This window comes from Rhea americana, unplaced genomic scaffold (genome assembly GCF_003343005.1).
Source record: "Rhea americana isolate MKP2758 unplaced genomic scaffold, rheAme1 scaffold_53, whole genome shotgun sequence".
Lineage (NCBI taxonomy): Eukaryota > Metazoa > Chordata > Aves > Rheiformes > Rheidae > Rhea > Rhea americana.
The window spans coordinates 3,796,406-3,814,179 of NW_028186679.1; the positions used below are offsets into that span (position 1 = coordinate 3,796,406).

Below are 17,774 nucleotides of genomic sequence, written 5' to 3' on the forward strand. Positions count from 1 at the left end.
CACAAACCAACCAAACAAAAACACTATTACTAAGCCAGCTAAAATTTAGGTATTTTAGGTCTCAGGTAAAGAATTTTCACTACAAGAAATCAGTTTCAAAAGTAGCTCTAATACCTGAACTTTTACATCACTATGAAAAGAAAAAAATACATAAATCCAGTAATTTAAAGATTAATACATTTTGATTTCTAAAACATATAGTATATATCCAGCTGTGGACAATAATACACTTTAATATTCCCTACAATAAAAGCAGCATCTGTATCATGAAGCAATGAAATACTATAGCTCTAATGCACTTTCTGAACAAGAGATCCACAAGCACTCAGGGAACTGTGGGCGAAGGACCTCTTCCACTGGTTTCCAGCATCTTCCTTAGGTCTCAGATAATTTGGACTTGATGAAAAATCCCAATCTGTCCAATAAATATGCATACCACAGAGGAGGCTGTAGCACTCTCATCTTCCTCTACCCCCCTCAAAAGCCTATGTCATAAAAGAAGCCTATTCTAGCACCACCTCCACCAGGACTCAAGAGAACCTATACGCGTGACTGCTTAAATGTTATGTCATCCAAAACGTCACCAGTGAAAAGCAACATCCAGCTCACCTGTACTTCCACTCAGTGCTGGAGGAGGAAAGTTGGCTACGGGACAGGACAAATGCACAGGAACAAAGGAAGCGTGAGAGATGCAGCAGCTCTCTCTCAAGAAAGCTTAAAGAAGAAATGTTCCACACTAAGTGTGGTTAAACACTGGCACAGGTTGCTTACAGAGGCTGTGGAATCTCCATCTACAGAGAACATCTGTAGACTCTTCCACAAAACTGTTATCAAAGCTTGAGGAAAGTCAAGAATATTCAACTTCACCATAAGGACAAAATAGTAGAAGAAGAAAACAGAAAAGGAAGCAGACAGTAAGAACTATCACCTTTTTCCTAAACATCCAAAGACTATTCATTCTTGCTACAAAAAAGGAAAGCATGGAAGCAAAGACATGTACAGCCAAACCAGGACAGCACAATAACTCTCCTCTGTCTCACTGAAGGAAGAGTGAGCTGCTAGCACACAAGAAGCCTTCACTTCTCATGTTTTTTGTGATTGAGAGGGATCTTGATTATATAATACAGTGATACAATGCCTCCATCATCCTCTCAGAGGACAGAGGAAACATCCCAGGATTTTGCTACATGCTCTATATCCTGCACATATCTTTTGCAATTAGCTATATAATATGCATATATAAATATTCACAAATAACATCAAAAGCAGAAATCAGAAACCCGATGCTATCTTCCCCAGGAAGACTTCTCCAGGCTACAAAATAAGGATGGTTCATGCTTATCACCACAGACAGTCTACCTCTAGCTATCTTGCATTCTTTACTATATTAGCCTAGGTTCAGGAGGTAAGATTAGACAAGACCCCCTGCCCTCAGTTATTACATAGCCAGGCATAATAGGCCATTTTCATGCAAAACTCCAACTCCTCTGGTTGAGGGGACAGAAACCCAGACCTTCCTCTTCGTTGGCAAGTGCTTTAATTATTCTGCTATCTTGCCACAAGCAGCCTCCTTTAGGCAACCATTCTCAAGCACAGCCTAGGACTGCGAGTCTCTATCAAATGAAACACCTACTGCCATGTTCAGAGTTGAGTGCTTCCTTTGTCTACTGTTTTGTGCTAGGTGACATCTTATTTTGTAAGCTGGAGTAACCAGATGTCCTAAAAAGACACTCATCCAAGCTGTACATGTAACTGTTAAAAGCAGCAAGCAGATTCTTTACGTCTGAGTTTATGAGAATGTTCAAGAYTATGTTAAGAATACACACTGTTCAATTAATTCCATCTGAAACCATCGGATTGTTTTGTAAAGTTCCTATTCAAATTACTTACCACTTGACTATTTTTGGGCCACTACCAACTCTGTCAGCAACCACACATCTGTTTATCCAAAGACATAACTAAATCCAATCCTTTTAAGCTTTCCCAATATTTAAGTGTGAAAAAAATTGATTTTTTTTTAATGTCAGTCACTCTGTTCTACATACTCAACGTTTACGACATCCTCACTAGTTATTGCTGGAACAGAAATTATTTTCATCATTCTTCTTCTTAAAAAACATATGACAGATAATAATGGGGTGCTCTGACTTCTCTTAATTGTTCCTGATGATTTTTCAGTCTTTGGTAAGAACATATGTTGTTATTAGGATTACTGTTGCTCCAGATAAGGTTCCACGGATACATGTATAGATCTTATAAGGCAATAAGTAGAATCACAATTCTGGACTTCAGGAGAACTTTGGCCTCTTCAGGGAATGATTTGGAGGAATCCCACGAGTTAAGGCCCTAGAAGGAAGGAGGGTCCAAGACAGCTGGTTAATATTCAAGCATTACTTCCTCCAAGTGCTTCCCTATGAGTAAGAAGTCCAGCAAAGAGGGCAGGAGACCTGCACGATGAGCAAGAAGCTCCTGCCTGGCAAAATTCAAACAGAAGAAGAAAGTACACAGAATATGGAAAAAGGGATAGGCCACTTGGGAGGATTATAGGAACGTTGTCGGAGTATGCAGAGATGTGACAAAGAAGGCTAAGACTCATCTGGAATTAAATCTGGCAAGGGACAGCAAGGACAACAAGAAGGGCTTCTTCAAATACATCAGTAGCAAAAGGAAGGGGAAAATGTTGGCCTGCTGCTGTATGGGGTGGGCACCCTGGTAGTGAAGGATACAGAGAAGGCAGAGTTACTGAATACCTTCCTTGCTTCAGTCTTGACTGCTAAGGCCAGTCCTCGGGAACCCCAGACCCTGGAGACGAGAGAAAGACTGTAGAAAGTAAGACCTTCCCTTGGTCAAGGAGGATCAGGATAGAGATCATTTAGGCAAACCTGACATCCAAAGATCCATAGGCCCTGACGGAATGCACCTAGAAGTGCTAAGAGAGCTGGCAGATGTTATTGCTAGGCTGCTCTCCATCATCTTTGAAAGGTCATGGAGAACTGGAGAGGTGGCTGAGGACCAGAAGAAAGGCAGCATCACTCCAGTCTTCAAAAACAGCAACAAGGACTTAAGAAATTACAGGCCAGTCAGCCTAACCTCCATCCCTAGAAAGGTAATGGAACAGCTCATCCTTGGTGTCATCTCTAAGCATGTGGAGGAAGRGAAGGCAATCAGAAGTGGTCGGCATGGATTCACCAAAGAGAAATCATTCTTAACAATCTGACAGCCTTCTCTAATGGAATGACTGGCTGGGGAAATGAGGGAAGAGCAGTGAATGTTGTCTATCTCGACTTCAGCAAGACTGCTGAAGTCTCCCATAACAGCTTCATAGGCAAGCTCAGGAAGTGCATGTTACAGGAGTGGACTGAGAACTGGCTGAAAGGCAGAGCTCAGAGGGTCGTCTTCAGTGGCACAGAGTCTAGCTGGAGCTAGTGATGTTCCCCAGGCCTCAGTACTGGCTTCAGTCTTGTTCAATTTATTCATCAACGACCTGGATGAGGGGACAGAATGCYTCCTCAGCAAGTTTGCTGATGATAACAAGCTGGGAGGAGTGGCTGATACACCTGAGGGCTGTGCTGCCATTCAGAGAGACATGGACAGGCTGGAGAGCTGGGCAGAGAGGAACCTCATGAGGTTCAACAAGGGCAAGGGCAGAATGCTGCACCTAGGGAAAAATAACCCTAGGCACCAGTACAAGCTGGGGGCCGACCTGCTGGAGAGCAGCTCTGCAGAGAAGGACCTGGGAGTGCTGCTGGATGACAAGCTGACCATGAGCCAGCAATGTGCCCTTGTGGCCAGGAAGGCCAATGGTCTCCTGGGCTGCATCAGGGAGAGTGTTGCCAGCAGCTGGAGGGAGGTGATCCTGCCCCTTTCCTCAGCCCTGGGGAGGCCTCATCTCGAGTACTGTGTCCAGTTCTGGGCTCCCCAGTACGAGAGAGAGATGGAGCTACTGGAGAGAGACCAGCAGAGGGCTACAAAGATGATCAGAGGGCTGGAGCATCTGCCCTATGAGGAACRGCTGCAAGAGCCGGGCCTCTTTAGCCTGGGGAAGAGAAGACTGAGGGGGGAATCTCATCAGTGTCTACAAATATGTTAAGGGAGAGTGACAAGAGAATGGGACCAAACTCTTTTCCTTGGTGTCAAGTAACAGGACAAGAGGCAATGGGCACAAACAGAAACACAGGGAGTTCCACCTCAATATGAGGAAAAACCTTTTTTTAYTGTGAGAGTGACGGAGCACTGGAACAGGTTGCCCAGAGAGGTTGTGGAGTCTCCTTCTCTGGAGATACTCAAAATGAGCTTGTAGGTGATCCTGTGCAATGTGCTCTAGGTAATCCTGCTTGAGCAAGGGGGGGTTGGACTAGATGATCTCCAGAGGTCCCTTACAACCAAAGCCATACTGTGATACTGCGATTCTTATCCTTTCCTATCAAAATCAGTGATAAGCTTCCATTCACTCTGGTGGTGCACGATTTACATACAAACAACTGGTCATAGATTTATTCCTTCTGAATTTTACTTACAAACTTTTTGCTTCAATTTAACTTACAATGTTTGCTAACAAACTCTTGCTATTTCCACTGGATTACTTGTACACAATTTATTTTTGCTTTCATCTCTCTTTCAGGGCAACTTTAACCAGGGGGAACAAAAATCCCAAGCTTTTTACAGTTGCAGGTATTGGCATCTAGCAGAATATTTTTAAAGCTTTCCCTATCCTCAGTATTTTCTTTTTTTTATTTAATTAATTATTTTTCAACCTTTGAGAAGATGGCCATTTTATATATGAGTTTTTTTCTGTATTATAAGTTCTGTGGACAATAATGCACAGCTTATGTCAGAACACACATASGCTTTTAGCTTAAGAACAGGAGGGAAAAAATACCACCAGGATTCAAATCAAAAAATGAGGTAGCCCCTGTGGGTTCTTATCAGAAGTGCTTTCATTGAAACTGTATTTGCTGAAAGAACACAGACAGCTGGGTAACACGGGCTGGCATATTCACTGAATCTTTTGTTTTATATTCTACAGTAATCAATCCTCTGATCCAGAGGTTGTAAAATGCAAATGGTTTTTGGTTATTAATTGTTGGAAACTTACTGGTGAAACATAAAATTAAAAATGTGTATTTCAACTGTACTTTTTAGCTCTATCAGTTTTGGGAACTGCCTCTTCCACTTCAAAAAAATATTTCCACTTTCTTTTCTAGAATAAGATCACAGAAGTGTAGTAAGACATTTTTCCTTTACTTTCAGAAGATCTTAGAAGAAATTTCAATCAACGCTAAAATAACGCCTAAACTGACATATAAAACAACCCCAAAATCATTGTCTATAACAATGATGCTGAAAATGTTTTTTTTCCCCCAATGTCAGAAATCAAAAATTCATGCCCAAAATCCCTCAAAGTTGCAGTATATCTTATGGAATTTTCAGCTTTTCATCTAAAGTGAGCCCTTTTTTTACTTTAACTTATACCCCGGCATAACTGCTGTGGTTTTGCTAATTTAGGATGCAAAACATTTAAGTGTTGGCTGAAATTCTGATTTTGGGTTCCTAACTAACTTTAACTCAGTGAAAATATTCTAATTTTAGATATTTAGTAGATAATTAATACAACATATTCAAATTCTAACATTCAGACTAACAAATATTGGGCTCTTAACTCTTAATTTCACCTTTATCAAATGAAAACATTGTTACCTACAAAGAACTCTATGCAAGAGAACTAGAAGCAAACTCTGTCAAAGTAATCTTAAATTAATAATGAAAACTCAAGAAGATAAATAACATACAGTACATTACTAGTCTAATTTTTTGTTTTTACAATGACAGTTTAAATGTTCAAAACTTCATTCACAAGCTCTTTCCCCGTAAAGAAATTCATAGGTTTCCATGTTCTTTCAGAACAAATGTTTAAAGCCTTGCTTTTAAAAATCTTCTACTTCATAATAAAATTAACAGCAACAGAATTTACATTTATAATCTGTCCTATCACACAAATCAAGAGAAGCCCACAGATAGTTTCTGAGCTAACAGGTACAGAGCATATCCAGTGGTAGGGCCATCTCCTACAATCTATGTTGAAGTTGTGCTGCAAAGCAGTAACAGACTGTGGAGAACAGGATCATAAAGCCACACTGAGATCCAGCTGCACTGTCAGTCAGGTCCCATAATAGCACTCTGGGATGCCACCATCATCTTCTAACTGTGCACTAGTTTCAGAGTAAAATTTATTAATGTGTTCTGTGTATGTTCATTTCTCCCAAGTGTTTTTGTTTGTTTGTGTGTTTGTTTTTTAAGCATAGCTCACTCCTAAACCAAGTGAATGTATTTCTCTAGGATGGAAAAACCTTTCATTTTTGGGAACATTAGTTTCTTATCAAGGCCGTTCAAGGATCTATTTTAAGGATGCACCTCAATCCATTTCAACTGTGAGCTGTCATCAAAAAGTGAAGTCCCACTTATCTATCACTTTCAATTGCACATTCCTACTTGCTCCCTTTAGTGTAATCCTGCTACATAGCTAGCCACATGAAATGTTATTCAACTGATTACTAAACCTGGAAAAGTTTATTTTCCAGTCAGATCAGCAAAGAAGTTGATGTGACCCAAGCTAAAGTTGTAGAATTACCATATACAAAACCACAGGAGAGGAAACAGTCATGAGAAAAAATACAGCCCACTCCTTTCAGGGGTGGTCAATAGTAGGCTTAAATGACATGAAACTGCACCCTCAGTTTTGGCAACTGCTAGATCTGCTGACTGACCCCAAGAGTCAGCTATACTCCACTCTGAAAGGTGAAGCCAGCACAGATGTACTTACAACAATTATTGTTACTATTTGCCAGAGGGTAAGATTAAGTACTATTTTAGACTTTTAGTTAAGCATCTCTTCATTAGGACATTTTACACACTTCTGTTTTGATCCAGATTCTCCTTTTCTGTTAAAAAAAAATAAATAAAAATACTGAAACTTGCAGAAAATAAATCTGTCAGCTTGAGATACTGCAGTTTCCTTGACCCTAGTAAATATAGTCTTAGACTTTGCTATAATGAATGTAGTATTATCCTCATTATATTGTTTGATTCAATCTTTTCAAAGATGGGTGAAAAGGTGCTTACACTAATGCTAGAGGTCTCACTGTATTGCCCACCTTATCATTGGTGCACAGAATGAAGTGACATTATCTGTTTAAAAAATAAAACAAACAAACAAACAAACAAATAAAATACTGCTTGCCTATGAAGAGGAGACATTCCACAGAATCCTACTATAGAATTCTTATCAAAAATCACCATTTATCAACACCTTGCTTCTCATCTAAAAAACTGGCACACAAGAAAAATTCTTTCTAAAGCATCATTTGTCATCACAGCAAATAGTTTGTTTTTGGAATAGCTAAAGATTATATTCCACTGATCCACTAAGTGAATAGTTTTAGCTAACATGCAACGATGTTAAGCAGTCTCTCTCACCCCTCTCCCCTCCCAAATCATATTATACAGAGAAAGAAAGAAAGAACAGAAATATGTATCTAAAACTTTCTCTAAAAACTTCTTCCTCACTATAGATTTATATCTACTAGTTACACATATCATCATAGAATTTATTATAGCAAATATTTACTGTTACATATTTGTATTAGTAAAACATTTATATATGTGTTTTTCACTAGGAAAGATGGTAAAAAAAAAGTGTAAGCCATTTAAAAAACCCCGAAAACCTGTACAAAAGGATGAGAACGTGTACATAAGCATTTCTTGCACAACCTACGCACCTAAATATGTATACACAACATTACACCATTCATGTTGGATATTAACACCAAGAAAACAAAATGGAACAATAAATCTGACAGGGAGAGTTGTTGCCATAATAAAAAAAAAAAGCTAGCACATGATGTTTGTTACAGATTTAGGAGCTCCCTATGCTAACCCATGCGACGGAAAGAAAGCCTGGATGATGACATAAAACCACTGCATTGTTAGCTGGCCTTTTCCCAAGCAGCTGCATGAAAGAAGTCTTGCTGAAAAGCTGATACAAAGAATGCTGTTACACAGCATTCCTGATCATCATCCAGTGGAATCAGATTTCAAAGTAACAACTTGTAGAGCAAAAAAAGAGCCTTTTAGACTTACAAAGGTAGACAAAGATTACTGTAAGAAAACTATTTAAATGAGAAACCAAGAATATTAGATACAACAGAATAGTTTTGCTTAAAAAAGCAGAGATTACATGCTGAATATTATCATAAAATGTAAGAATTAAGATTCAAAAACTATAATCTGTTTAACCAATCATGATTTTACTTCCTCTGCACTGTGTCAAACAAGCAAGGACACTGTTTTAACAGTTAAAATAGACTCCCAAATTAACAAAATATTACTACATTGAAATTTACCTACTTCAAACAGCCTACAGTTCTCAGCTATCTTCAAACAAATGCTCACTTGTTGCTCTTCTGTTTCTCTAAAAAACGTACCACATACAAGGACAGTACTACAGAAAAATTAATCAAGTCTTTCAGCAGCCTTCTTATATATAGAACAGCAAATCAATAAGCAATTCATATATATATCACAGTTTTTCCTCATTCTAAAGATTTTTTATATTCAGTCATATATTTTAACCATAGTGGAGCTCCTAAATGAACATTAGCACAATTTAGCAAGGAATTCTGTCAACAAGCATATTCAAATAGCAATGTTCCTGTTTCAACTCAATCCTACTTTTCTACTTTCGATATAAATTAAAAACAAAAAAGCAAAAGCAATCTGACAGAAATTTAACAATTGAAGTCTGCAAACAATTAAAAATCTGTAATATTTATGTAAAAAAAAATCCATGAAATCCAAATATAAGGAAGATATTTCCGTTCACAAGACTTAATAATATCCATAAAACAGTAGCAGATATTAAGCAGCCAAAAATGTTAAAGAAATATATTATTTACATATTCAAAGCTTATTCCTAAAGGTTCCGACAATCACTCTGATCATCACCATACAATATTCCACTACAAATGAATTAATCAAATACAGCTAAAGACAGTCAATTCTGAATACTTCAACATAGATAATCCACTGACAGATCAGCCACATCATGGATATTAGTACAAGTAGCATTCTGCTAAATGCAGCTGTATTTTTTCCAAGACCTATRGAAGTTTAGATGCAGAATGATCTGAAAATGGTCACCGTATGAAGAGATTGAACAAATACGTGCAACCAGATCTTAGTTGCTTCTTTCAGGGTCAGTTCAGGTCTCCCACAATGGAAAGTAATGGAGAGACACTGAAGCACATACTACGACAGAGTCAGCTCAAATCTAAACAGAATTATCTATTTGGACTCACCACAAGTTCTGCTTAGGGCGACAGCAGGCACCTTCAGTGCTCCAGTAACAGTCAGGCATCTGTGCACTCTCCAGCGTGCCAAAAAAGGTTATGATCAATAAAAAAATGTCATCTCCACTTGGTGCTAGGGCTTCAGAAACACTGATGAACCTTCATCCTTCCAGAACCAGACACACTGGCAACTTGGTGCAGTAACATCTGGATGAGTCCACAGCACTGACTAAATGAAATGCTTACATGATACTCTCTAGTAACCGTATTACCTGAGTGGTTTCTATTATCTGGGGTATCTGAACTTGCCCTGCTCCACCCTACAGTCAACAACTCCAATAGTCAAGAGTTAATTATGGCTGTAAAAACAGTTAATGCTTCAAAAATTTAAGTTACCTAGGTCTTCTGTTTTCAGAGCAGATATACAAAACAGTACACTCAATTTTAAGAGCATTTTTCAAACAAAAATCTCATTCAAATGACACAAGTTTTGTTCCAGTTTCAGGATCTATTCCTGTTTCAAGAGAGTTTATATGTTTAGACTAGTGAAAACACTTTGTAATTAATGACAAAGTTGGTACCCAAAAAATGGTGACCCATAATTGTATTAGCGGTCTGCATTAGAAGATCCTAAATCATATTATATTCATTTTACAGCCTAGAGACTCCATGGCCTCAAGTGCAGCAGATTTGCTTTTCTGTAATTTCATATTCAGCTCTGGTAAAGATTATGTATCATTTGGAAGGGATATAAAAAAAATGAAGAGTGATGATCAGACTTCTGTACAAGCAATGTCCAATCACTCAGGGGCCTTTCGTCCTGAAAAGAAGCCATGAAGAGAGTATGATAGAGGTCTATAAAACCAGAAAAAGTAGGGAGAACATGAACAGGGAGTCACTGCTCATTGTCACTTCCTAAGAAAGTGCTAGATRGCATCAAATAATGTTATAGAGGAATAGGCTCAAAGTAAAGTAGTGTACATTTTTACACAATGTACAGATCAGCTGTGCAGTTCTTTGCAACAAGACACTACGGACACTGAAAACTCGTAATTCAACAAATTAAGAGAACAAGAATCCATCACACCCTAGTAAACACAAAGACATCACCTCAAGAAGTCACAAAGCATAAATCTCTCTAAACTGGGAAATTAGTCTGAGAAAGTATGCAAGAACTGGACTTTCCCAAGAATCCAGTTAAATACTGATAAAGATAGCAGGTCAAATGCTTTTAGCCTCCACAAGGTGTTCCTATTCTATTACCATCTGCTGCTAGCCCTGCCAAGTTCTGCMTAAGATGTATGATAGAACTACTTCAAGAATACTGCATTTATGATATCACTGAAATCTGAAATTCTGTACTTACTATAGATGGTACTGAAGAACCTAGCACTACCCCTCAGTAACTGCAGGAACTTAGTAACTTAAGGAACAGTAGATATCTCCATCCAGAAGTATAAAGAATAAAAATAGATCTAAAAGGAAGTTGCTTGCTTGCTAAGGAAGGACACATAATGCAATTTCACTGCTACTTGAAGAAAAAAAACACGACTGTTAAAAATCCACAGACTATTTTGTGTACTTGACAACAACAGAAGTTTGATTCCCAGACTACTTTGTCAAAAACATATAATAAGGCCCCAGAGTTCTGCTAAAGGCAACATAACACCATTACATATAAACTAAAAGGTTAGGCCACTTTCTAGTATAGTTTTCCACCTGACGATTCAAAAGACAATACAAGTCTAGGGTGTTGCTAAAAGAAAAGTTCTGCACTTTCCCTGATATTAGCATGGTCAGCTGGATCAGGGAATTTATTTTTCTGGATTAATTTTCAGCTAAATAAAATAAGTTTTAATACTAGTGCCAGCACAAAGGAAGAGGAAGTAACACATAGCCTGCAGACCACTGCCTGCAGTAACAGTGCCTTATTCCAGGTCAGGTAAATCATGGAATATTGCAGTAAAAGGTTAAAAAAAAGAAAAAAAAAGAAAAGAAAAAAAAAAAGGAATTCCTAAAGTAACAGAAAAATAGTATCTTCAGCACCCAAAATAAGTATGTTTTTTCCACACTAGTAGAAAGTAAATATCCAGAAGATTGTTATTAAAAAAAGTAAGAAAAATCCTAAAGAGCAGCAGACAATCTATGAGYTCTAGTTATATCCACATAAAATTGGCAATCAAAACAAAAATGGCACTGGTTTTCTGGACATGCAATAGAGTTCCTTGTTGCCAGAAGTAGAGTTTTATTTCAGTGAAATAAAAGTCAGTGAAGTTTATTTCCTCATTTGTTCTGAAAAGTTAAGACCATTTAATTATTTCTACACTTACAAAAAGACTTCATAATTACAAATTTCTCAAGTTAGATCACTGTGAGGATTTATTGGAAATGTTTTCTCAAAAATTATTATTTTTAATTGCCCCTAGCAACAAGCAGCATAAGAGTATTAAGGAAAAAAAAAAGCGTTAACCCACTGCAAACATAATTTAACTTGACAAGACTGTGACAATTAAAGGTCTTCAGCAATTCTTCCTCAAGTCTGAAACTGTTCTAGAACAATCCCAATCCCTTGTTAGCTGACATTTTGAAAGGAAAGCTTCAGATTGACAACACAGATTTCTGAAATGCAGGACTAGTTTGAGTTCATATCCTTCTGTAAARTTTTTATTTACAGTACATTTAGTCCATAAGGTAGAAATTGCTGTATTCAGTGCTAAGACCTGGAAGACCTATTATGGAAAGAGGGCTGTTTTCAGAAAGTGAAGTAAAAAATTCTTAAGATTTTTCTGCTATGAAGTTTTAAGTTTTTGGATACTCATAGGGGTTGACAGAAATGTAATCTCAGTAATATCGTAACTTGGAAACTCTGCTGTAATACATGTAAGATAACAGAATACAACTCGTCCAACAGTACTAGTTGGTGAAAACTGATTTTCAAATCAAATACTAGAAGCTAAGTAYTTCCAAAAGATACGATAAAAAGAGATATCCTATAACCAATATACTCCTATAGATGCAAGTTCCTACTGGAGTTAAGATAGCACAATGCAGAAACAGTATAGCAGGAGCAAGAGCTGAGATATATACTGTACTCAAAGATTGCTTAAAATGTCTTGGAAACTGTCCTTTCTGGTCACTGCCTTCATCTTGTAAGTCTGTAATAACTCYGGTAGTTGATGTAGTTCCAGAAAAATGACAGTCAAAGTCAGGTAACTCCGGTGTTAAGTATAGGACAGTTTTTATTCTTTTCACTTGTGTGCTATCTGCAATACAATGAGGTTTTCTATGTCAGAAATAGTTAYATTGTAATAGTCAAGTATATTGATGAAAATGTTTTGTTGTGAAAATGAGAAGTAATGTCTTTAGTTTTTTAATTTAAATAATTTCCATTTTATATAGAAACTTACTTGCAGATATGAATTCACAAGTATGTAACTTTGAAAAGTGAGTATCAAAAATATTGCAAGAGGGATTATCAGTTAGATGCTCAGATGTTTGATGTACACTGTCAAGATACACTTTCAAGAATCCATGGGGGACAACGGGGGCGGAGGAGAGCCCTTCAAAATTACCATACAGAAAAACAAAGTATTCCTGACCACCACTAGGTATAAAAACAGAAACAYACACTTCAGTTACTTCTTAGTTCAAAAAAATTTACTGTAGCTTTCAAAAGCCAAGATTTTCTTACAGCTTATCTCCTAAAATCAAGCATCCAGCAGCTATTTTAAAGAAATTAACTCAACACTGYCATGTTATCAACCTTTGAGAGGAAGAATAGTTCCATGGCTAACATACTGGACTGGTACCTAAGATACTTTCATTGATAGAGAGGCAACACAGACTCAATACAACCTCCCAACACCCACAAATGACACTACAGTCATTAACGCGTTGGTGATGACCAGATACCAGAATGAGTAATATCAGAACATGCACTCTACACCACAAAGTGTGCCAAAGAGAGTACAGATCAGCTCAAATTCAGGCAGACTCTGTGCTCCTGTAACTCAACTGCTACACAAATAGAAAACAAGCTGTAGCAATTACTTCAACACTAAGCTGAAAAAGTTATATATTTAATTAAAATACTATGTATGGAACATAAAACTTTCAGAATACAACGTACACAGGTTGTCCAAACAAAATCTAGAATGCTGATTATCCTTTCTCCCCTCACAGAAGTGTCTCACTGTCAAAATAACTAGGCTAATTTGAGATAGACGAGGAACTAGAATTTACAGGTATATAATTAAGATAGAACAAGGTTTTGTAAAAGTGATTAAAAAGTTAATTTTATATCACTCAGTAATTAGTAAAAATATAACCAAGACAGACTATTCAGTAGATTTCTCTAGCAATTTTATTCAGAAGAACTGATGATATCCTGAATGATGCAATTACAAAAATGCAAGGCACAGTAAATCGCTACTCCAACTTTTCAGCTCTAACTCCTTTGTTGTAGAACCTATTAGTAAGCCATGCATGAAAGAACTATCCTTTTAAAATGTACTGGTGTATTCAGTCTGGGCTACAGACTTAAAAATCCACTCTCCTCCATGCATAAGAATGAAGGATGCACTTCCARCAGTTTTCTATAAACGTTCAAACTCCATTTGAATACATATACAGTTTGTCCTTTATCTCTGTCAAACCTTAATATTAAATCTTGTATTATAATAGAGTTTCTCCTTTACTCTTTTATCTAAAAAAAAAATAAAAAAAAAAATAATGATTGATATTCTCAAACTAAATTTAACCTATACTGGACAAGTAAAGCCTATTGTGAAATATTTACCTTTTTCCAAACCAGATAGCTTGATAAACTAGTTGCTCTTTTTGGTTTATAGCTAGGATTCCTATGTGTTCTTCTCACAGTCTCATTCTCCTCATATAAGATAAGAGTTCACAAAAAATAAGAATAAAACTTACCCCCATTATCTGTTCTCTTTAAAGCACCATCCTTATGAGGACATAATTCACATCTCTAGGAAAAAAAGCAAAAATAAAATAAAAAAATGGAATGATCATAGGAGCATTGCAAAAGAAACCACACAAATTAAAGTTGTTATCTGTCATTGGGGGGCAGGGAAGAAAAAAAAAAAGAAAGAAAGAAAGAAAGAAAAGCACACAAGCGAGCTCGGAACCATTCTCTAAAAGTGAAGAGGTATGTTTTCCCTTAACCTTTACCTGACTATTAATGTTAACATTAGTTCATCACAAACAAGGCTTTTTCATTCAGATCTTTAAACTATTAAGTTATTTGCAATTCTATCTCCAAGTTTATTAGTGGTTTCCACACCCTGGAATTCCGGAGGCAAGCCTCCAAAAACTGCAGCACAACCTAGGCTCACTCAGTGATAAGAAACTTGGGCACAATCCAAGGACTCCCTATCATATTTCTTTCTCCTGGCATCTCTCTCTGAGTTCAACAAGGTGGTCAATCACAAAGATGCACCATGGATATAATTAGTACAGGTGCACACATTTTAGCTGGCTTCACAAAGTCACTGCTGACTCCCATTTATTCTTTCTAAAAAGCTGAAAAAAATCTTGCTTTCTGTTTCAGGAAAAGRAAGTCAGAAGTTGGCTCATCCTTGAAATTCCTGCAGACTGGATGTCTTGAAACTTGAAGTATGACAACCTATTCTGACATCCTCCAGGATCACACCAGTATATTGTTTTTGTTATAGCTGCCACTATTTAACTTCCTTAATATGAAGTTTACCTAGTTCTAAAGTAGCATGAACCAATCCCAAATCAGTTCAGAGATGACAGAAACGGAATGGGTTTGACAAATACTCCTCTTCAACTGCTCCAAATGACATGCAATGAAACAGCGCTACAGGAGAGCCTATACTGAGACATCAGCTTATTGCAACATTTATACATTCCCAGATCAAAGACAAATCAAAGCATACCAATCTAATAAGCTTTTAAGAAGCTGAACAAGTTGTATCATCAGATGCAAACTTAATACCATATCCTTCAAATGGAAAGGGACATCTGGTCTAATTACAGATCTTCTCTGTGTTCCCTAAACAACACTACTCTTCCTTATCAGCTAACCGGCAAGTCAGCAGATAAAGGAGCCTAGGAAGCAAGTGCCTCAAAAACAGATTGCCTAAATTTAAGGAATAAAGCATTCAATTCCTGAAATTCACACAGCTAAAGTACATCTTGAAGGCTATCTGTTCCTCTTCACCTGTAAGACTGGTATTAGCAGCAAGAAGAATTTYATATAAGCGTAGAATAGAAGACAAACTTTAAAAATTATTTTAGCTCAATAGATTGGTATAAATAGCTGTACATAGAACAGAAGAATCTTTAGGATTACCGCTGCTTTGTTTCTTTGCTTCACCTTTCCTCCCCTCACATTCACCCACTAAAATAACCAGATATTTATTAAAAGGCAGTATTAAACCTATGGTGAAACTTACAGGTTATAGTGGCTGAAAACGTCTAAATTATTTTTTTCAGGCTGCCTACAGACTCAGAGCACTACAAAAGAGAATTTCTTTGCAACTGAARATGCTTAACTTATTTTAAACAAATCTTACTGGGCAAAACTTTGTTAAGTTGTACAGGCCACACACATGCAGTATGTGAATACTTTAACATTTTGCTTTCCAAATATCAGATGTTAGCTACTGCAAGACACTTGGTATCTGTAGGTTAATTTTTTGTGAATTCTCTATACAGTGAATTAAATTCTCAAAGCAAGAAGTAATATCAAGTCTGATAGTGCAATAAAGTTTGCTGCCCTTCCCAAAGCTTCCAGCTGGGAGCTTCAGCCCAATGTGCTGCAGTGATATATCAAAGACTGGGGCAAGGGAAGCTGTTAATTAGTCTACCTTGCCCCACCTCTGCAAGCCTGTGGAAACATGACATACATTTTCATTAGTGGTAAAACCAGTTTAGGAGTTCTCTTTTCTTCCTCCCCTTCACCTCTCCCTTACTCATCTCCTTCTACCACTCCCTCAGCTGCTAAGGCAACTATCTGTAAATATCCTCAGTGAAATAAAGTGAAATGAACTTTTTTTTTTTTTAATTCAGGTTTATCATTGATGCAACTTGCAGAATAATCTCACAAACAAAGCAAAACTGAAGGCAGGGAACTGTAGCACTGCAGCAGGAATGAACAGAGAGTGAGTAAACATTTTGAGCAAACTTTACCATCATTTAAAAACTATCACAAAACACTGTAACACTGTGCAACAAGGAGCTGAACCAGGCAGAAGAATTAAATGAGTTAAGTGCACTCCATTTAGCCTCTGCAGAGCTCACTTTCCATTTTTTTTTTTTTTTTTTTTTTTTGGTCCCATACTCCTGCAGGACTTGGGTCCACTACATTAGGTCTCCCCTCATCATTGCTCTGCAGCCCTAGCTGCAACCAGTAACCAGTCATAGAAGACAGAAAGCAGAARAGTGGAGGAGGAGGAAGGAACTTTRACACTGGAAGAAAGCTCGASTGCAGGGAGGCCTGCAGGAACCCTTTCCCAGGCAAGGAGCAGCCTGCCTGAGCTCAGCTGGGGAGCTGGGGAACAGGGAGGGGATACTTAGCTCTGAGGATATAGAATAATTTCTGGGCTGTGACTTCTAGCTATAATCAGCAATGAAGTAGCACCAGAATAACTCACACCATACAGAGAATACTACACACCACACAGTGACCATTTCCCTTCCTCCTTTCAGGTCATAACATAATTYGTTACCAACCTACACCCTCTCAGATCCTGCTACCCACTTCTCTCCCAATCCAACACACATCACAGTAAAAACATTTTATTGTTTTCTTTCTCCAGTGAATTTATGACAAATTTCAGTGAATTTTTGTCAATGTGCCTCATTTCTACCTATTTAAGAACAGTTAGTAAAATAGTAAACAGTTTTCCATTATATTTTTAATTTATTAGTACTTCTAAAACTCTATAGCAATACATCATTTCAAATGAAGTGATACTTTGACCTGAGAATTAGCAAATTCTGAAAAAATACCTTAGATATCTCCAAAGCAACTAGATTATGTCATTACAAAGGACTCTGCAGGAGAAAGCAAATAAAATAATTGTGTGCATACATATACATCTCAAAAGTCCAGTCATTTATAATTTCTTATTTGAATGCTTGTCTGAGCAGTGTCACCTTTTTCCAGTTGACTTATGGGTGGATCTTGAAGTTTCTAAGTAAACAACAACAGATGAATCTCTCCGCTAAATACCGCTTCACATACAACTTGTACAATGGAATAAAGCTTGGATCTCTGCAACAACAGAGAAAATAGAGGGCTCTGTACGGATGGCGAGATGATGTCTCATATATGAGCACACCAACCATGACACATGGGTTCTCCTCTTCAGTATGTCTTATTTATGGCAAAGAATTTCTGAGATGGGTTTATTGTCCAAACATTCAAAAAAAAAAAAAAAA

General features: G+C 37.3%; 1 protein-coding gene across 5 annotated transcripts in view; it reads right to left on the minus strand.

The window, feature by feature from the left end:
* MLLT10 (MLLT10 histone lysine methyltransferase DOT1L cofactor) overlaps window positions 1–17,774 on the minus strand; it is a 138,740-nt gene that overhangs the window by 93,776 nt on the left and 27,190 nt on the right. For 4 of the 5 annotated variants that reach the window (XM_085318345.1, XM_085318349.1, XM_085318347.1 and 1 more), the window contains one exon: window positions 14,277–14,331. The exons of the other annotated variant lie outside the window; for it this stretch is intronic. In XM_085318345.1, coding sequence (XP_085174471.1) covers window positions 14,277–14,331 — 55 coding nt within the window. The remainder of the gene's footprint in view (window positions 1–14,276; window positions 14,332–17,774) is intronic. 5 annotated transcript variants of the gene reach the window in all.